At 42.2% G+C, this 21255-nt stretch overlaps 3 protein-coding genes across 4 annotated transcripts in view; all 3 read left to right on the top strand.

Moving 5' to 3' along the window:
• Positions 1-2277: 2277 nt before the first annotated feature.
• LOC103373100 (homeobox protein goosecoid-2) lies at positions 2278-3488 on the top strand. The gene is made up of 3 exons (XM_008302908.1): positions 2278-2699; positions 2814-3049; positions 3370-3488. Exons 1-3 carry the CDS (start codon positions 2468-2470, stop codon positions 3445-3447), a joined length of 546 nt encoding a protein of 181 aa, XP_008301130.1. The 5' UTR covers positions 2278-2467; the 3' UTR covers positions 3448-3488.
• Positions 3489-5243: 1755 nt separating this feature from the next.
• ess2 (ess-2 splicing factor homolog) lies at positions 5244-10953 on the top strand. The gene is made up of 10 exons (XM_008302907.1): positions 5244-5619; positions 7495-7663; positions 7835-7918; positions 8150-8319; positions 8577-8694; positions 8811-8944; positions 9067-9169; positions 9755-9864; positions 9943-10058; positions 10228-10953. Exons 1-10 carry the CDS (start codon positions 5473-5475, stop codon positions 10505-10507), a joined length of 1431 nt encoding a protein of 476 aa, XP_008301129.1. The 5' UTR covers positions 5244-5472; the 3' UTR covers positions 10508-10953.
• Positions 10954-13055: 2102 nt separating this feature from the next.
• Positions 13056-21255, top strand: part of dgcr2 (DiGeorge syndrome critical region gene 2) — a 16178-nt gene continuing 7978 nt past the window's right edge. The window contains exons 1-3 of one of the 2 annotated variants that reach the window (XM_008302905.1): positions 13056-13423; positions 19382-19414; positions 20384-20506. In XM_008302905.1, the coding sequence (XP_008301127.1) occupies positions 13342-13423; positions 19382-19414; positions 20384-20506 (238 nt within the window). In that variant the 5' untranslated portion in view covers positions 13056-13341. The remainder of the gene's footprint in view (positions 13424-19381; positions 19415-20383; positions 20507-21255) is intronic. The other variant, XM_008302906.1, reaches the window with a different exon arrangement.

Here is a 21255-nt window from a genome sequence, read left to right as displayed (position 1 = left end):
TTTAGTGTAAAATCATATCAACCACAATAGTCAGATTAATTAAGTGGTTTTTAAGTGGTTAAGTTTTATCTTAATATATTTCTATTATGCAAAATTATGCTTTTTTTCTGACCTTTTCTTAAAATTTTGTGCTTTTCTGTAAAAAAACAACATTCCTCTGGTTGAGTCCTTACAGCTCATCTATACACAAAGACATCTACATGCGATGTCGACATTGCCTCATGTCATAGATTCAAAAGCGTGAGAACTGCATAATGCACGCAGCACAGCACACCCTGAAATGATGACAGATATTTATGCGTAACTCTGAGAAAAGCCTATGTAAGAAGTATGTACATACTTTGGCATTTGGGGGAGATTATGTGTCTTTATCCGGTGAATACAGAGCCGCTCCTTAACATACATCTGTGTCTGGATGTATATTTCTATTTTGGCAACGCAATCACAAATAACAAAAACATACGGTCACAGCGAGTTCAGCACCTTCTTAGCTTAAGCTGGCAGGATGATGAAGAAGCCAGACGAACTTAAACACCAGTTCCCAGAGCTCATTTTCTCATCCCAGCGGGAAGTTATGAGAAAAACACAATAGAGAGAAACGCTGCACACAGCTATCAGCCACGAGGAGTTTCTGCAACCTCGAGGGCGGTTCTCCTGATTCCTCTACAGTCCCCATCTGACAAGTGTTACTCTGCACTTGTGCACACAGTGGAAGGACGATTCTCCGCTATTTCTTGGTCGCACAGCTGCGATCTGTGATTCCCCAGGAGGTGCCGGGCCTCAGTCCAAGCAGAGAAACTGAGCATTTTCACACATGAACAGCCTGATGCCGTGGTGCAGCTCTTTTCATCTATCAGCAGTCAGAGCGTGGGTGTGTTATCCTGTGTCTCCTGTCTGAATTACACTAATTTGATTTGGGTTCTTTCATTTTAAATTCATTCTGATGCCAGCAAACAGCCTAAAGGGGCATGCTAGTGTGTGGTAATTAAACAGGAAAACCATCAGTCTGCATGATGACTGTGTCGTGTTTTCTAGGTATTAGGCTGCTGTCTTCAAAATGCAGCATCCTGATAAGGCACAATTACAATGTCCTATTCATCCTCCGCCTGCTGTGGACATGCTATTTAGTTAGAACTGGCATTCTCAGTATTCTCTGCTTCGACTTAAATGGAGCCACTGACGCTTTCTAGAAAAACCCCTTTGGTGCCACTTTCAGGTGGAAAACACTTCAAACAAAAATGCAGGCAAACTTTAACTCCAATGCTTCTTGTACCAAATATTGCTTACAACAACAAAATGAACTTTTATCATTCTAATCCCCAGTAATGAATTTTGAACCGCTTGAACCGGCGTGGATGTGCTACAATTCCTCCCTATTGAGAGCAACAATAACCGCCGATAGCCATCTCACATGCTCCGCAAACTATACATCAACAATCTGGACGCTATTAAACCCAAGTGAAAAGGATGGGATGGTGTTTATTGTTATCTGTTTTCAAAAGCCCTTATAAAGGGAGCTTAGGACAGATTGTGGAAATCCATTAATTCTCTGGGGAGGAAAAAAAAAAGGTGTATTGCCTTGTATGAAATCACAGGATTTGTTGGGGGGTAGGGGGGGGATGAATTTAACCTGTAATAGCTTTACCTCAGCTGTGCACATTGTCAAAGAAGTCAGACTGAAAAGACTGCTGCACACAGATAAGACACATGATGCACGATTGTGAATACAAACCACACAGACACGGATCCCTTTTCCGGACTTTGCTCCGACCGTGTTTGACTGTATTGAGCAATGCATACAAATCTATCAGTGTCACCACACGTCACCGGCCGGATGATTCATCCATTCATCTGTGACTCCCTAATTACTGTGTGTAATTAGCATGCATTGTTGTTGTCAGCGCAGAACCAGCTTGTGTGATTTACTGCACAAAACCCACTAATTTGCAAAAGATCATTTGTTGATAAAAGCTAAATAGGAAAAGTGACATTATGAAATAAATTTAAGAACTAATCCTCAAATTCAGCATACACAAGACTCTGGCCACACCAAAAAAAAAAAAAAAAACGTTCATCTTTAAATCCAGGTTTCTAATACCAAGCAATCCCCTTTTCTCTAAAACCTCAACAATAAGGATCTTAAGAGCTCTCCACTTCTCATTTTATGCAGTGAAATCTGATTTCTTTTGGAGAAAGGAATGAGGCAAGATTAACTGAATCTGCCGTCCTCCCTAACCTCTTCACAAAACTGCCCAGATTAGCTAGGAATTAAGTTTCAACCGTTTTATGTGTCTGGTCCATAGGGGGGATTATGGTTTTACTATTTTTTTTTCTTTGCCTCCCAATTTCACTATAAGGGCCTGACACGCTGTTGTAGACGGAGGAGAAGGAGAAGAGCAACTGAGGCTGAACTATCGAAAAGTATCCTGTGATCATCGTTTGGGTTTTATTTCAACTTTCCTTGGAGATGAATGGACTGATCAGGATGGAGAGACAGAAGTTTCCTTTTACTATTGAGAACATCCTGAGCAAATATCCAAACAGTAACGGAGATAAACGACCGTGTGGAGCAAGTGGACTAAAAGAGAAAACAGTGGGTCCTGCTGGAGGCCAGACAGACACTGTTCCTCCCGCCTGCCTCTGCTGCTGCTACTGCTCCCACTGTGCAGACATATTCCACACTGACTTCATTCACGAAGGTAGGATCAAACCCCCCTCCAGCTGTCGGTGCATGCTTTAAAACAGATCTTCTTTATCTTTAGGAGTGCTTTTTCTGCTCCCTAACCTCGAGTCACATCTCCTCCTCCCTGCAGCCTGTCAGTATGGATGGAGTCCAGCGATGCTCTCGGACCCCTGCAGGCTGGGAGACGCTCACAGGGAGGATCACTCGCCCGGTCAGGTGCAGAGGAGAACCAGACGTCACCGAACCATTTTCACCGAGGAGCAGCTGGACGCACTGGAGGAGCTGTTCCTGCAGAACCAGTATCCAGATGTGAACACAAGGGAGAAACTAGCACAGCGCACTCACTTAAGAGAAGAAAGAGTAGAGGTAAGTGTCACGCTCAGCCTTTCAGCAAATAATAATCCTGTTTACACCGTGATGCAGGGCTTATAAAGGGCTCAAAATATGCTGAGTGCAGCTATTGCAGATGAAGTTTGTTGTGTGTGTATGAATAAGGAAAAACATGTACTTGAGCTCTGATTATTTTTTATGTGTTGACTAATGATGTTTGATAAAAGTATGTAATGCTCCCTCTTCTAATTGTGTAAATGTGAATACACACTGTGCCAAGTGATGCATATTTAACATGCACATCAAACACTATAATGACAGCTTCAATAACACTGCATCTTCTCTCCGCAATACAGGTTTGGTTTAAAAACCGAAGAGCAAAGTGGAGACGTCAGAAAAGACTTTCCTTTGTTGTGGGAAACACAGAAAACTAAGTAAAAGATGACTGTGAATAAAAAGCTGTGTGGGTTTAAAAGAGTTTTGCTTGTTATTGTTATTAAATATAATAGTCACACACGTTGTTCTATACCGGAAAATGAAGCAAAACATAAAACTTTTTTTCTGTCAAACTGTCGCTTTAAAGCCCATTTGTGAGTCTGATTGGTTGAGTGCATGCTGGCATTGTGTGCTATTATTCATACTGAGGGTTTAATCTGCAGTGCATAAAAGGGTTGTTGTGGTTCGAACAGGTTGTGATAAAGTGTCCTTGAGAACAAATAAAACGCTGTCGAAAAGGGATGAAGTAACTTCCTTTATTTGTGCAATAACACACAAAATTTGACTGAAGACTCCCAGCTAGAGTTTGAATATTTCACAACATTGAAACAGTTCCCTTTCTTCATCTCAAAATGAAGCAATTATAGAATGATCGGATATAGTATCTGTTAGTAGTACTGTCTTAAATATCATGAGAGGTCTAATTTTAAGATTTTCTTTACATCACAGAGAGCAAAAGACACAGTTTGTGCCTTTAGGTGATGGTGACGCACACACAGACCTCAAAACATTAACAGGAGCTGAACGTTAGTTTGTTGCTTCCAGCTGTTTGTGGGAATCTTTCCTCTGAGTTTATCAAATACTGGCAGCATCGAACAGCGGCAGGATGAATACGAAGAACTTCAATGTGAGAGGGGTGAGCATCCACCACAGCACAACACAACACAGCACAGTGGTAACTTCAGAATTTACTTAGAATTAGAAATAAATCATCCACGATCGATCAGGATCTAACATCAAATGAAACTGTGTACTTTAATTCACACGTCAGCAGTGACAAACACAATCATAGTTTATCAGTTACAGTTAAATCATTAGCTGCACTGCTGAATCATGAGCTCCACCACAGCTGCAATTTTTTTACAGTTAAAAATATTTGTTTTCTTATTAATCATTCCCCAGCAGGACATTTATGCACATCTCTCCAATCATTAAAGCAGCTATCAAACTGGTGTAGTAACAATAAAAACACAGTTTATCGTACCATGATTGACTGTAGAACTTATCATCACACATTATCATAATTTTCAATACTAAAATCATGTGAATGTTTTGCCTCTGGGTAAACTTTTGCCCCTCAGATACACTGCAGTGTCTCTTCTTCTGGGACACTTTGAATTGTGTTCACCATGAAATATCAAAATTACAAAAACTGTTCCTGAATTAGTGTCTGCATATCAGAAATTTTGAAGCAATAACTGTAAAATAAGACACCAACATTTTTCAGTTTGTGATTGCTTACATCCCTCACTGGTGATTTCAAATAGCCTCGATACTACAACAATATAATATATGAAATTCACTTGTGGCTTTTCAGCTTTCTGTATGAAAAAGTTCTTAAGGCACTTCGACCACAAAGATTTATTTTAAGCTTACAATAAAAGCTATTTCCTCAGAGAAGTTCCATAATAAAAAATCTTGAGAAGTGATCTTATGCCGCACTGAAAGAAATATGAGGCGGAAGAAAGCTATAATTGAAACCACCAAAAGAGTGGTGAAGTCATTTTTTGTGGCTACTTTATGAAATAGTGGAATAAGTTAAAATTATAAAATCATTTTCTAGTATCTTAGACAAGTTACTTTGTTTAGGAGGACGTGAGTTATTTTTACCGAATGTTGTTGTTGTTCCACACTCCAACCACTTGGTGGCGGAAACGCACCGATGTTTGCCAAACGTCAATAAACCCCAAACAGACGAAGAAGAAGCTGTAAACTCCCGGTGACGTTTATTCCTACGTACGTTGTCTCTACGGTGCTGTCTTGAGGAGGCTAAAAGTTAGCTAATAGGTTCAGTTTGAGACGTTCAAGCTAATTTAAACGTTTAATTGCCTACGAGATTAATTGTTTTTTCTCAAACGGTACTAGTCAGGTAGAAAAGCCGCCCCTCTGTTTTTATTTAGCCGCTGTTAGTCGTAGAAGAATCGCCTTTAGCCGTTTGGGCTAGCAGGCTAACAGTGTCCACAATGGAGGGCAGCGCCAGCGTGAGGAAAGCCTTGTCCGGGACTCTGGTCCCTGCAGCGGTCACAACAGTGGCTCTCCGACAGCAACCCGAGGAGAATGAGAAGGGGGATCTGAAGAGAAAAGTCCTCGATGAAGAGCAGTACGTTGAGGTAGGTGACGCCCAATGGTTCTGAGTCAGAGACGATGTTGTTGTTAGCATAAGAGCGGCTGCTGCTAGCTAGAAACTGTCCAGGTTAACAAGTATTCAATATACATCATGTCACTGGATTACTTCTGTTGTATGTGTTACTTAACTAGCCAAGGGAAATAGGACAGTATATCGGCTCATTTGTGCCACAGAGCTTGTACACAACAAGAAGTTAAAGTCGCAGGTCTGTTTATGTTGACATTCTTGTACTCCGGACTAAATAATATAAAAGACATTTTAACAGTGCGCTAGTTGCTGTAGACTTGAATGTGGGGGAAAAAAAGTGTCACTGACTTTTTTTTCCAGACATGCCTAGCTCTGTATGAACTTCACTGTTTGTTAATTTCCTGGGACTATGCTTCAGCAAAATAAGAAAGATTTTACTGCTAAATCCGGAAGTAGTAGCCACACATTACAGCTCCACTATGAAACCTCAACACACCTGCTGCTAATCCCCCTTCTTGATTCAGCCATCCTGGAGGACAGATCGCTGTAGGAGTGTCACCTCCCCTCAGGGGATGTCAGTGAACAAATCCTGTTACCTCTGTCCCTTGCCACTGGCAACATGGGACTGTCACTTGGCTTGTTTCTGTTGCCTCAGCTGTCTCTGCTGCCTCCTCCCTGGGAGGAGCACAAGCGGCATTGACAATTCATGGGGTCAGTCTGCACCCTCCACGTCGACCCAGGGTTGTCAAAGGAGGTTTGCTCCATATCCAGACCTTGGGAGAAGTCCGATCAGGATGATGATCGCTGTGTGTACAAGGAGAAGGATCAGGCCACACTCTTCTAAGACAAAACGGCAGCTCATCGATATCGCCTTAATGACCTCCCCAGCCTCTTTGTCTCTGCTGCCAAGTGCATAGGCATCCCTCTTACGTCTTCCCTGTCATTGAAGCTCCTTAAGAAAGACTTCACCTTGCGTCCCAGTAGCACACCCAAGAGAGACAACATGTCACCTGCCTGCCTATGCTGCCCATCTTTAACTACACTAAGTGGGAGTGTGAAACTCCCTCAGCAGCCAGCAGTGGTAGACGGGCTGTATTACAGCATTTATGGCTGGCAGTGGGACAGAAGCATCCCAGGAACTGAAGATGTAGTCAGGTCCTGCCTTCTGTATCCCGGCTATCACTCTCATCCAAGAGGGACGGGGTGACGACTAGCATGTTTAACCACTGCTCTGGGAGTGCATGTCCTGTCCTAACCCTTCACTGTATGAGGATGGAGGGGAAGGCTTCGCTCGATGCCGGCTCTTCCTCTTTCTTAGGTGCATTCTCCTCTCCATCAGGGCTCTCAGCTTTGCCACATTCATGTCTTGTTGGTGGAACAGGTGCAGGGACTTTTTTATCGCACACTTCCTGAGCACGGTTCCTGGAAGTGCGCATCGTTAACCATACAGGGAAAATAACTAATTTCACCATGACAGGACACGAGGACAAATGCATGCCTTCACCAAAAGTTCTTTTTTCGTACAATGACTGTATAAAGTAAGCGGGGGATTTCTCAGGTGTTACAGTCAGGACAATAGTCACATGATGATATGACACCAGGATAAATAGAATGTTCTGATAAAGATGAAGTTGCGTTATGTGCTTTTTTAAAGACAGTTGTCACAATAATGATAGCAAGGTACTACATCTAAATGATATTACTGTATTAATACCACTCAGGCTGTTTTTAGGCATCAGCAAGCCACTCACGTATTCATGGTTAATGACTTAGAATTACCATATGCATTTTCTGCTGATAATTGTTGTCATGCATCATCAGAAGTAAGTCCATGGTGGTTGATGATATCGACTCTAAACACTACCATCTGTGCTTGTTTGTTTTTCGACAGAGCTTAGAGAAGATCATCCAGAGGGACTTTTTCCCAGATGTGACCAAATTGCAAGCACAGAAAGACTATCTCGACGCAGAGGAAAACGGAGACCTTGAGAGAATGAGAGAGATATCCATCCGATATGGGTCATCGTTGACTAAATCTACTCCACAGTCTTCAGCACCTTGTGAGTTGGCAAAAGAAGAAAAAAAGAGCTGTGTTTGGTTTGCTGCTCCAGTGTAGATGAATGATTCCAAAAGCTACTGACAATATACCAGGAGAGGTTTCAATTGCATTGACTAGGTTTTTTGTCTGGTTCCCATGAATGTGCTTTATACCTGTTTTTCCCTTTTTCAAGATGTGACTCCAGCTAGTTTTGAGACGCCAGTGGGTCGCTCAGGATCCCCCGCCTCCACTCACTGCGGTAAAGGTCTAGATGGAGGTAAGTAGCACATTTTTAAAGATGAACACCATAATGCACTTAGCTTAAACTGTACACCCATGTCATCCTACACCTTCAAACCCTTTGTTGCAATTTTTTTACGTAACTTTACTCTCAAACTGTACAATTCCTCATTTGGTCTAAGAGTTGACTTGTTTGACCGTCAAATAAATGAACTTCTAAATTATTGACGGTAATTTATCTCTATTTCTATCATTGTTGTATTTATAGAGAGAAAGGAAGACGACAAGGAAGAGAAGAGGCTCCCCAGTCTGGACCATTTCCTTGCTAAAAATACCAGTGAGGATAATGCATCCTTTGAGCAGATAATGGATCTGGCAAAAGACAAGGAGAAACTGAAACATGCCTGGTTATATGAGGCGGAGGCTGAGTTCAAACAGGTTTGTATGTGCAGAGTGTTTAAGATAAATTTAAATTAAATTAATGAAATACTTGAGTTAGGGTGTGCTGGTCATAGTATTTGTGATCACAGCTTGATTTTGAGTAACTTTGTATTTTTGTCAGCTTAGACTTTGTAGCTTCCTCTGTCACCATTACAGGGGTTGCTTGATTTTTCTGTGTTGTGGAAGATTATGGTGCACACCTAGTCTACATTAAAGAACTTCAAAAACACTTCTGATCTTTTTTTTTTCTTTAGCGCCATGAGGAGAACCTTGCCTTACCATCAGTAGAGAAGGCTGCTCTCGAATGTGTCAAAGCTGGACTGGAGACATGGGAGTACAAAGCGAAGAACGCCTTGATGTATTATCCAGAAGGTAGGAAGATCATCCGTGGGTAGTTGTGGGGTTTTTTTTCTGCTTAAATTCTCCTTAAAGGCACAAAATTCATCAAATTCAGCTGTGGTGCTTGATTTTTACACTTTTTTATTCAGGAGTTAAAGACGACGATGCTCTCTTTAAGAAGCCAAGGGAGGTCGTTCACAAGAACACCCGGTTTATTGGAGACCCATTCAGCAAAGCTCTGAACAAAAGCCAGATTCAACAGGCAGCAGCTCTCAATGCACAGGTAGGATTTAAGAACATATATAGTAAATCAGAAACGATGTTGCCCATATGTGCCCCATAGTTCAGTTGAAAAAATGTTTTATGCCTGAATAATGTCGCTAATGTGTTACGTTTTCTGTGCAGTTCAAACAGGGTAAAGTAGGTCCTGATGGGAAGGAGCTTATCCCACATGAATCCCCAACAGTGAATGGATATGGTTTCGAAAGAACTCCTTCCCCTGCACCTGGTAAGAGGGACTTATAATCATCTTCAGTACGCCTGAGCCTTAAATTAGAGCTGGCTGATGTGGCCACACGTAAAACCTCAAATTTTCTTTCATTTTAAGATTGCGATCATCTTTTTTTCTCTCTCTGTAAACTACATAAACATAAACAAGACATGATCCCATTATTTTGTCATGTGCTGGAGCAGGCTTGTCATGCTGCCACTTTAAGGTCAAACACAATGCTGCTGTGCAAAGTCTGTGAAAACAGCACAGCAGTCTGTTTACTGTCAGACCAAACCATTTCATTACTACTGAGGTAATATGACTGTCTTTTATCTGTTTTATTTCATTGTCATCAGCTGCTGTCGGTGTTTACTTGTGTTTGACTGGAAAAGCTTGCGAGCGTCTCCAAGGACGTGACACTGTTTAAAGTCAGGCACATTTTTTCTCACTGCTGGCACTGATGTTGTTTCAGAGGCAGCAGAGGAAGCACATATTGAAGCTTATGTTGTGCAAAATACAAATAGAAGAGAGTTCAATGTATCACCCAGCCCTACCTTAGCTCTACATTTGGAGTATTTTCTCTAAAAGCCTTTGTTCTTTTAGGTGTAGCTGATTCGCCGCTGATGACGTGGGGTGAGATCGAGAGCACCCCGTTTCGTCTGGAGGGATCGGACACTCCGTACGTTGAGAGGAACCATGGGCCATCGTTTAAGGTAAAGAACATTCAGTGGTGGATTTGTTGATGGTTTCTAATTATTTAAGTTGTTGACGGTGTTTGTTGCGTGTAACAGATCCCAGAACCAGGACGCCGAGAGAGGCTGGGTTTGAAGATGGCCAACGAAGCCGCCGCGAAAAACCGTGCAAAGAAACAGGAGGCGTTACGAAAAGTCACAGAGAACCTTGCGAGGTAATGATTCTCTTTATTATATCTGATTGTGGAAGTAACTAGTAGCACACGACATCTGGAAACTGTTTCCATGAGCACAGTTGAGCTTAAATTCAGAACTATTTTACCCTGCTTTTTGTTCACGGTATTTGTCAGGAACTAATAGAACACTTCAATCTTTGTGTTGCAGTCTGACGCCTAAAGGTCTGAGCCCGGCCCTCACGCCCGCCCTTCAGAGGCTCGTAAATCGAACATCCAGCAAATACACAGACAAAGCCCTGCGAGCGAGTTATACCCCATCGCCCTCACACAGAGTCACCGGGTGCAAGACTCCCTTCGGCGGCCCGTCGACCCCTTCGGGAACGCCGACGCCGAACAAAGCCAAAACGCCGAGCTCTCAGGACCTCACGTCACTCACGGACAATCTGCTGCAGCTTCCCAAGAGACGGAAAGCCTCAGACTTTTTCTAAACAAGAGAAGCTACTCTCCTCTCTGCTGGGATTGTACAAAGAAATGACTTATCCTCATGTGGAGAACTTTAATAGAACTGTCTGGACCCATTTTTTTTAATAGATTTAAGAGCACAATTTTTTTGCTGGAGGACTGAATAAAGAAGTGGACTGAAGCATTTCTGTGGATCTATGTGTTACATTTTGGTGCAGTTGGGCTCATTTAGATCTCTGTGAAATACAACTTGATGCCCACATTCTATTGAACTGTGTTTTTTTGCTCTGTACTCAGTACAAGGTTTAAAAGATTTTTGTGCTGCTGTTTCAACTCTTAACAAACTTTTGTTTTCGTTGCCACATTGCCACCAACACATGCTTTTAATATAATTACCTTCCTGTGCTTGTTCTTGTGAATCACACATTCAAATGAGATTTCTACACCTCATACATGTCAACATGACATCTCAGTGTTCGTCTCTGCTTCGCAGAAATTACTCAAAATGAAATGTGCTATCACGTTGCAGCAGGTTTTGTCAACCTCACACAGTCATTTTGGTGCTAAACTGAGAAAACGACTTCATTTAGATCACCGATTGTCACTGTAAATCATCGATGTTTCTGTTTTTCATCCTGCAGCTTCCATATTTAAAGTTGAAAACAAATTACAAGCAGAGCTGGGCTCGGCATCACAAAGCTGTACTACTCTTTTATAAAAATCTATAATTTCGCTCAGCTAAAAGAATGTAGTGCCATGCATCACCAGACGACATCCTTCTATACAGTTGTGTTCTATCCCCGCCTGGTGGTAGAAAAGAACTGGGAATAACGACATACTGTATTATTCTTTCAAGCTATTTCAAATCTATAGCCGTTGTTATAATAGTCAGTGTTTAAACTACAGCCAGAGACAACATAACCTCAGTGTGTTCTTCAGAAGGTTTGAGGTTACAGGGTTCAGATTTTTGAGGCGGCTCTGTTATGTTAGCAAGTCAACACATGCTGCAGATTAACAGCTTCACCCTCTTCGGTGGAGTCATGGTTCGGAGGTCAGTGTTTACTTAGCAGGGGTGTCTTCCAGGAGTCAATCAGACCCTGTTTTGACTCGAGGAGCATTACACATTTAAAGGTAACTTTTAAGCATCTCAATGAGGTTTGATTTGAGTAGTTGTACGCTTGTGTGCATTTTAAGAATTGAGGCTATTTGTTTAAATTATTAACAGATGGGAAAATATATCTTTTAAAAAGTGGGCACCATCCAATTGTAGAGGCTTTTTAGTTTAAAGTTTGTTGTCTTCACTCAGTGTTTTCTTGTTCATTTTACTAAAGAGACACTTTAAAAAAAAAAAAGAAAGAAAGTCTGCTAAAGCCTCATTATAGCGTCAGTGAAAATTGGCATGCGTTTTATTGCACATGCTGCGGATCATCCTATATTAAAATAAGAAAGGATCGCATTCATATTGACAGGAAGAGTAATTACAGTGACTGGGAAGTGCACAAGGGGCATATTATGTTTAAGCCCAGCTTGAAAAAAAAACCCAAAGTGATCCTTTAACAATTGAGGTTTTGATATCTCAGCAACTTTCATTGTAAATTAAGGGCAAGTATCATCATCAGCATGAAAGGTTTTTCCCTTAAGATGTTTACTTGTAGCCCAGATATGTGGCACACATCTGACGTGAATTAGTGAACCCCCCAAGGTAACTTCAAATAGGGTTAGCTTTTCTTTTTTTTTTAGTTTATGAAGATTGATTGTTTTTCAACCTTAGTTTCGAGTGTGGAAGCAAAGCTGTGCTGCGCTGTGGTGATTTGTGGTGATAGGCGATGGTGCAAATTATGTGCACACTGTACTGTGCTCCAGGCCTGAAAGCTGCTGTTAAGATATTAGATATGTGGCCCATTATGATAGCAGAAGGAAGCCATAAAACAGTGGAGGACAGGGGCTCACCTATTTTGATAATTGCATTCTTGGAGTCTGACCCAGGGACTGTGCACAAGGTCAACCAGGCCGCCATAAAGAGAATAAGAGGAAAACACCACAATAGAGCCACTTGTGAGTATAAATGATAAAGTAGGGGATTCTTTGGGATCCCAAATGATAAAGGCAAACCTAATTTTATAACAGCTTTGGTGAAATAACAGAAGAGTTGGCTTTGTTTTGATGGTTGATAAGGGTTCAGGGAAATTTGCAAGTTTAAGCAAATTATGTTGAGTTTAATTAAATTCCAAAAAAATAAAAAAATACAACTGGAGCATTTTAGCTGAGGGCTCACATCCAGTGTCCTGTGCGGCCGCAGCTCGCACGTTGCGCTGCGTTGAACTGCGCCAGCCGCCAGCGCCGCCCTTGTGTCGGTGCCATCCGCTCCGCTCGACCATTGATAATATTCTGACTGGAACTCATCACATAATGATCTCAGCGGTGGCAAACACACACACACACACACACGTCGGTTATCGAAGTGCCACACGGGGGTATAATCTGCTAAACTCCGCCCCGGCAGCTCCTCCAGCTGATGGCCTGCCTGTGTGTTGCATGTTTGGGATTGTTGTGATGGGAGGCCGCAGCCATCTTGGATGAGCGCCGCTCCGCACCGAGCAGCAGCAGAGGACGGACGTGAACGGCGGAGCCACTTAGCTAACGTTAGCCAGATTAACCGACACTCCGTGTTGCCGTGCGGCGAGACTATGCTTTATTTACGCCGTTTTTCTTCGTTATCCGTCGCTTGAAAGGCGTGAAAATGGGTACGAGTTGTGTGAAGCGGTTAATGTGATCATTCCGGAGAGGGCGGCGGCGGTGCAGTTCCTCGGTATATTTGTTAAATTTCTTGGATAGAGGAGTTACTATGAATGGAGGATAAATGTTGCCGAAGGCTGACAGCAGCAGTTTCGTCCTCTTCTCTCTTCTCTTCGTCCTCACGTTAACGGACCCACCACGGACAGGTAAATTGTTTTTCTCCTTTTTTGTTGTTGCACACATTCCCGTGGGCTCGACTAGAAAGTGGGGGGAAGAGATTACAGCTGCAGGCGGGAGGCGGCGGGTCCGGCGGAGAGGCCTGCTGGACAGACCGGGGGCTCCCGTGATTCTTACACCGGTTCCGAGCTACTGCTGGACCGTGTGGAGCAACGCCTTTCTGTCGGCGCTGTTGAAAGTGGTTTTATTTTTACAAGTAGGCCAACTAAGACGACCAGTCAGTTATAAATAAACCACAAAAACACTTTTTAACGCAGCAACAAATCTCTCAGTATAAACATGTAGTTCTCCAAACACACACGCCGTTGCTTTGATTTAATTGTTAGCTAGTTGGGACCCGTCTTGGTGTCGCTGTGTTGGGGAATTATGTCGTAAAAAGATACGTGTACGCTCATAAAAGCTGATGTGTTAACTAAATTAAAAAGGTGTGTTTAGCCTCCACCACACTCCTTGTTTGGTGAAGCTGTAATTTGAAATGCTCGTCCGAGATTCGTGCTCCTGCATCACTAAAGCTGGATCACACTGACACATGATTGAGCTGCACACACATCACACTGATAAATCACAGTTGTTTAACCCTCATAGCATAAATTATAAAACTGAGGATGCTTCCACTCACATTTATGTTCCTTCTGAGTTGATAAATTGAGATGAAAATGAATTGCATGTGTCACAGGTGCAACACCTACTGAAACCATATTAAAAACCCCTAATAAGCACAATATTTGCAAACTACAGCCCTTTTTTTTTATGTTTGTTATAAAATGGACCAAACGGGGACACATTTTTAGGTCATTCCTATCAGCTGAAAGCCTGCTTTAGTGCTCTGAATGCAAGCATTTACATAGCTTCTGTGTATACATTGGAGCAGCAAGAGGACTTAATGCATCTTGTGGTTTCCTTTAGGCCTGGTCTTGTGATGCTGACAATTGTGTGGATTAGAGAAACCGCTATCACTTCAGCTCATGGATAAACACGTTATTGTTTGGCTCAGTCCAACGGGAGTGATCTCCTGCCTGGAAAGCAAATCACGCACAAAACGTTGCATGCTTCATGTTGTGCAGTTATGTACAGGTTTGGTTTGGTGTTTGTGCATCATTAGGAGCTTCAAGTACAGTCAGTTATAGAGTAATATACTGCAACTTTCAAAGAGCATGCTTTTTTTCCCCAGATGTTTAAGATTACACCTTTTGTTTGTGCAACTTAAGGGAGTCATCTAAAAAAAGGAAGGATATTTTTTTTTGTACACACACTGGTGCGTAATCCGTTCTCAATGGCCTGGGCATCAGTTCGTGCATGTTTAGAAACCGCTGCTCGTTGTTTGGGTGATCCTGTTTTGCACCGGCTGTGTCACAGTGTGATTTTTTGCAGGATTTCCACAGCTTGATAGCCGGGCGACTTAGACGTCGATTGCTGAAATGTAATTCCATTTTAAAAAGAAACACTCACACACGTAGAGTTTGAGCAATCTTTTAGTGTTTCTCCGATTACGACAGGCCATGCTACATAAAATGATTACACAAGATGTTCTCTAAATGCTTTGGAAGTCATTTATTTGGCATTTGTGTCGTCTCCTAATCCACACCTGGTTTTTACCCCTTTTTTTAAACAGCAAGTTGTAGCAAGCAAGAGCGTTTTTAAGACTTGCAAAAAGCCTTTTGTTTTGTGTACTTCCTTCTGGGAGTTTGCCAGCGAGCGAGATGAAATTTAAATGTCAAAATATTTCATGGTAGTTTAAGCTTTACACACCCTCTGTGCGAGAGAGAGAGAGAGATCGGCAAACAGTGGAGGTGGTTTTAAGTCGAAATGTGCTCAGAATCACTTTTAAAGACAAGAAGTTGAGTTTCGCTTGCAAATAATCCAACTTGGCAGGTTGCTGGTGCATGTGCATCATACGTAACACTACGGAGCCTGTGCTAATGTATTCGAGAAATGTAAAAGCAGAAATGGATGCGATGAAAATGCAAATGGCACGGCTCTGCAGAGGCTCAGTGGATAGGACGTGTGCGTTTTCAGTGTTTGGTCCAGTTTGTTCAAGTTATACAGAGATCTTAAACTGTGGGTGAGCAGGACACAGAGTCTGGATTAGATTGAAATACTTTAATGTGCTTTCTAAATAAGTCTAAATAGGCACAACGCAGCCAACAAGCGTATTTGAACGAGGCGAAGTGACCACATCCTGTTTGGACTCGTATGGTGCGAACATGCCCAAGACGTCAGATCAGGACTGAAATATCGCAATACGCAGTTATCAAGTTGAACAACCAGTCAGCTTTGTTCATTGTCTCTTGACGCTGAGACACCAGTCATCTACACTGACAGCTGGTTTCTCACTTCTTGTTTGTTTTGGCACCAAAAAAAGTTGGTGGCATTTTAACTTTTGGCAGGCATCATTCGTCACCAACCAGCCTCCTGCTGCTGCTGAGAGGGGTTGGTGGTTAACTTGCAGTCACCCGAAGGATAGAGACTTGAAATAAATACAACCAAAAACTACTGCAGTGTTTTACATTTCCTGAAATAGTATTAAATAGTCATAAGTAAATGTGTTGTTGTGTAAAGAGGGCTCAAGATGTTTGGGGAAAATAGCAAATTGTAATTTTTCTGACAGACAATGTGAATGAGTTTGTCCTAAAAATATATATACGCAAGCTTCAGTTTATTAACCACTGTGTCAAACATGTGATAGAGCATCAGCACATGAAGTATTGTTAGAAGTGTGACTGTCACACAAGGACGGTGACATTAATTTGTAAAACCAGTGTCACAACAGTGTAAATTCTGGGTCAGACATGCTGTCCGACGTACCGAGTGTGGTTAATACCAAACTTAGACTAGGCTTATGTCGGTCAAACCTCAGAGAACATTAACATGAAGCACACATTATTCTCACACTATTTAAAAGTTCAACCTGTTCAAATTGCAGCATCCCTCTTTTTAGTTAACAGCTACACTTCATGTAGCCTACATTACAGTCTTTGTGTAACTGCATAGTTTGAAATCGATTCATTGCTCAGCCCTTTTCAATATGCAAATAAAGTCCTGAAATTTAACATCAGCAATGTCTAAGGATGAGGCTAAGTTGCAGTTAATTTGTCTGTGGGGTAACTAGTAGGATTTCAGATTAATAATTTCCTTCTCCAGGATGCTGTGAGGCACCACTGACCCTCTACACATCCACAACAAGACTTTATCACTGTCATACTTGAAATGTTACACAACTTCTTCCCTGTGTTTTCAAATATATTGTACCTGATATCCCACCAAACCCCCCTGGAGACCGATTACGGTGATGTATGTGGTATTAATCGCTCCTGTAACACATTAGGTGTTTTAATTAATTACTACTTTCCTTACTTTGCAGATGTATCGCGTTAATATTTCATCTCATATTGCAGCGTTGAGACTTCTTGTTTCAGCGCGGCTCTGTTTACCATTTTAGGTATTGGATTTGTCACATCAGAACTGAGAGTGTCGAGACTTTAAGTGCAACACAGGGGGGGGGGGAAAAAAAAACATGTGTTTAACTTCTTGGTATCCGGTTAAAATAGCACAAGTGGCATGTATTACTTTGCCACCCCGTAATCTGTTGATGTAAGAAGGAGGTTGACCTGCGCTGCTTTCATTCACACTGTGTCGAGAAAAACCTTGGTTTTTAAATGCGAGATGGTCCAAAGAAAATGAAATGAATACCCAGACCCACTCAGTGCTTTCAACAGCGAGCCTCGGCGCTGATATGAATCATCAGCGGCTAGAGATGATGCAGTGTGTGTGCACACAAGGCCAGCTCACTGTGTTGTTGTACTTCAGTGGGACTGAGTTAGGCCCGTCTCATAGTCTTTTCCTGTATTTTCCTGTAGGTTATATAAGAGATGCAGAGGCTCACTTTTCTCAGGGTAGCCAGCATTCACTCACACATCACAAAATCCAAAGCTTGTGAGAGAAATAGCTTCAGCAAGAGATGATTTTTGTTTTTTTTTTTCTGTTCTGTTTAGCCTTCAGGAAGTGAAAACTCCTTATTCCTGGTCCTTTTGTCACTCATCAGCGTCGTTTTGCCATGCATGTCGAGCATTTGCATCACCCCACTCTGGACTTGTTGTGGTTAATAATGAGCAGTCATGCTTTTCAAAACAAGAAAAAAAAAATCAGAAATGCATGCAGCAAAACCTCTCTCTGATTAAATCTCCATCACACACACTCCCATCCCAATCAGCAGGAAATTCAAATAATGACCAGGGAAGTGCACTTCAAACTGAAGCTGGTAAAGATAGAAGCTGCTTTAATGTGGATATTCCCAATTTGTGATATCTGATAACTTAAAGCAGTAGGCCGTCTGAGTGAATTCCTGCAGCACGGTTATCAGAAATGCACAGAAAGCATGAATACCGATGTGTGCAGACGGCCTTTGTTTAAACGATCCGTCAGAGACACAAACCAGGCGTTTGTTTTATAGATCTGAAGAAGCACATGTAGCTGTAGCTTCAAGAGTCGGCTGTATTTGAAAAATTCAGCAACCAGTCCCGGCTACAAGTCCTATTACAATATGCATTAGTGAGAAATATGTAAATGGAGAATATCCTTGGCTGTCAGAGGATTCATTACAGCCGTGCACGGGCAAGATAAAGTGCTCACATCCATTTCTGGTGACAGTATTCATTCAGCCGTGCTCATCAAAAATGTCCTGATGGATATAGGACTGGCAGGTCATATTTTCACTCAATTAACAAACGAGATTAACGAACCTCTGAAAGCCGTGAGCATTTTTTTTTCAACCTACTCGCAAACAGTTGTTCATTTTAAATATATGCATTAATTATTGATCGCTCTCTCTAATGTGTCTGTGGATATACGGCCTCTAATGTTATCCGTCATTTTGACACACATTCAGGCTTGATGATAATACGTTCTGTCCCGGGAGACTGAGACGGCTCTGTAATGCGTCTCAATCCACTTAGCATTAACTAAGAGGAGGTGACGTCCGCTGTGTTAGAGGGCTCTTAAAAAACGTTTTGGCTAAGGTAGCCTTCAAGGATATGGGTTTCACTTACTTCCGGGCCTTATTTAAGTGTTTTTTCCCCCCTTGTTATTTACATTTGCTAATGACAGATCCTCATGTGAAATTGTCAAAACAGCTAGTGGGTTGTAGGTAACTTCTTGTAGAAGTTAGGGGTACATAGCATAGATAGATGGTTGTAGATGGACATTTAATTGTTATAAATATTAGTTTTTTTATGTTTTATCCTGGTTTCTCTTTTGTTGGCAGGGTGGTGAATCGTCAACTTGTAATAAAGCCCAGAGAAAAGTCGTCAGTTTCTAGAAAAAAAAAAGTTAATTTATCCTTTTTGTTTTCTGGGGCAATTTCGAAGCTGCGTGTCCGTTTTTATATATATCTAATAATGGTTTACTAATCTGTGCAGCTGTGAGAGTTCTAGCGCAAATAAAAACAATCACTACTAAATCCCAGCGTAGGTTGTGGCCTCGCACTGTGCGGAGATCATGAAAGCTCAAAGTATGGTTTGTGTGGGTTAAAAGGTCACCAAAGACGGTCGGTACACAGATGAAACAACAGTCTTGAAATAGCTCAGAGCTTTTCTTTCTAAGTAAAAATAGTGCTGCCATATTTGTCGGGCGAGTGGGTGATCCAGCTCCATTGTAGGTGCATGTAACCACCTGTATCCAACCGACAGATGGTCTCATGTGCCCAGATCTGGACCAGCAAGGGGGGGTATCACTGACAGATGCCAGAGAATTGCCGGCAGTTTCAAATTTATAAACAATTATTTACTGAACGAATAATTAATGTCCCAGTAGACGACATGAGGAGCAGCACAAATGGGATGAAAATTCTGAGTTTTCACGCTGATATATTCATCAGTTAAGTGCAATTCTGAAAGACAGGATAGTCACTCTGATGTTTCCGTTTGTTGCAGGTCCGCGGCTAGCTCTGGCAAGATTATTGTCAGGTAAGCAAGAAGTATGTCTTCTAGTGTAGTTTACCTTTTTGTTCGATTGAAACTCTTGAGCAGCCTCCCTTCAAAAACATCCTGGTTATGTTAATATTTTGCATTCAGACTGGAACGTTTGCCACCTAATTCTCTAAACGGTAATTTCCTGGGAACCAAACTGTAGCTCATTCTCTGCAAAACAAGACCTTTATAAATCAGTCGTCTTTTCTCTCCCCTGATGGTTATTGCTGGTAGATCTGTTGTTTCATCACATGGCCGAGGCTGGACGCTGTAAACACATACGGTGGTGAGACCCGCAGGCCACACCGACACGTATAAATGAACAAAAAGCTTATAAAAGTTAGAAATGTTGTTGTACGTCTTCTCTTGCCTTCATGTGCACTCTGTTGCTTGACAACACGCTTACAAAAGTGCTGTTGTTTTATTCTCAGCGGTCTGATCTTGTTGAATTTTAAAACGCTTTTAGCATCTGTCCAGCGGCAAACACAAAGCGGCAGCTCGCAGGCGTGATTAAACTTATCTCCAGATTAAAACATTTTCTCTCTCCTTTGGTTGATTCACATCTCCGACCAAATGTAAGCGTGTTCGGTCACCAACTGCTGTGGGTTTTCATCCAGTTATCTCTCCTATTTTGCTGCCTCAGTATATTAAATTGGTGAGTGGGCTGACGGGGAAGATTGGAAGTATATAATATGGGTTCACAGTAGCTGCTGATTCAGTCCATCCTACTGGGTGCAGTGGTAGCGCTGGTCTTATCTGACTGTGAGTTTCTCAGTCTGCACGAGGAGGAACATTAACAATCAGTTTATTTATCCCGTATTATCACCCCATAACCATCTAAGATCTCTTTGAAAGCTCACGTGGCGTCATTCAGCCCTCTGCTGACTCCAAATGGTTTTCTCTTCTTTGGAAACGGCCTCAGTCACGTGCAGGTTTGACCACACGAACCCTCTTGTTGTATTTCAGAGCAGCGCTGCAGCCCTGGGCAGTTTGCCTGCCGCAGTGGGAAGATGCAGTGTATCCCAATGTCCTGGCAGTGTGACGGCTGGACAGCGTGCGAGGACAAGAGCGACGAGATGGACTGTCCCCGTGAGTATAGCTCACTTAAGCCCTCTTACACCCACTCTGTTACCTAACACCCATAACGCGATTGATTTCTGGAAAGAATAGCAGCACCCAGGACCTTTTCACACTTGGACGATCAAATCGCAGCTGAGCAGCTCTGAATCCAGGTGTGAATGCAGCCACGATGCCTTAAGGATGTCACTGGATCTAATCAGGCCGTATTGAAGGATGCTCAGTGATGCATGTTGACTACCCATAAACAGTCTCAACCCTCGTAGCCCCGAGCAGCTTCTGGGTGGTTTTTTTTGCTCATGTCACGTTTTTGCTCACTGTGGGCTCGTTTTTCGCTGCAGTATGAAGTCCTGTGCCTCTCTGGAAACAGCACAGCCAGCCATGGAAGTAGAGAAAACTCAGAAATGTCTCTGTGCAGTATACCAAAGTTACAATGCTATAAATCATACAAAAAAATACAAATAAAAAAAATGGATTACTTTGATGTGAAGTGAAAAGGAAAAACCTGCAATCAGCATGTACAACATTTGTCCAAGCACCCACAGGTGTTTCCAATACTGGGGCAACACGGTGATTCTACCCATATTTTACTACTTACATTTTTAATTGGTTTCCGTCCTTGCCTGCTCTGTGATTTGTGTAAACACAGGCTGCAGTTCAGCCCCTGGATTTGTGTCCTGTGGGTGTTTGCTGCAGGTGAATCAGTAATGGCTTCTTGGCCACGCAGAGGAGCGTAGAACTGGTTTATTACAGAATCTGAT

This window comes from Stegastes partitus, unplaced genomic scaffold, assembly GCF_000690725.1.
Source record: "Stegastes partitus isolate 25-593 unplaced genomic scaffold, Stegastes_partitus-1.0.2 Scaffold1907, whole genome shotgun sequence".
Taxonomy (NCBI): domain Eukaryota; kingdom Metazoa; phylum Chordata; class Actinopteri; family Pomacentridae; genus Stegastes; species Stegastes partitus.
The sequence above is the reverse complement of the archived record's forward strand: the minus strand, read 5'-3'. Positions and strand labels throughout refer to the sequence as shown.

What these genes read in the sequence shown, in the direction of transcription:
- LOC103373100 (XM_008302908.1), top strand. Translation starts at nt 2,468, where the DNA reads ATGAATGGACTGATCAGGATGGAGAGACAGAAGTTTCCTTTTACTATT. An exon ending in CACTGACTTCATTCACGAAG is followed by an intron (nt 2,700 to 2,813) that starts GTAGGATCAAAC and finishes TCCTCCCTGCAG; the next exon opens with CCTGTCAGTATGGATGGAGT. An exon ending in TAAGAGAAGAAAGAGTAGAG is followed by an intron (nt 3,050 to 3,369) that starts GTAAGTGTCACG and finishes TCCGCAATACAG; the next exon opens with GTTTGGTTTAAAAACCGAAG.
- ess2 (XM_008302907.1), top strand. Translation starts at nt 5,473, where the DNA reads ATGGAGGGCAGCGCCAGCGTGAGGAAAGCCTTGTCCGGGACTCTGGTC. An exon ending in CAGCAGCTCTCAATGCACAG is followed by an intron (nt 8,945 to 9,066) that starts GTAGGATTTAAG and finishes TTTTCTGTGCAG; the next exon opens with TTCAAACAGGGTAAAGTAGG. An exon ending in GTCACAGAGAACCTTGCGAG is followed by an intron (nt 10,059 to 10,227) that starts GTAATGATTCTC and finishes TTTGTGTTGCAG; the next exon opens with TCTGACGCCTAAAGGTCTGA.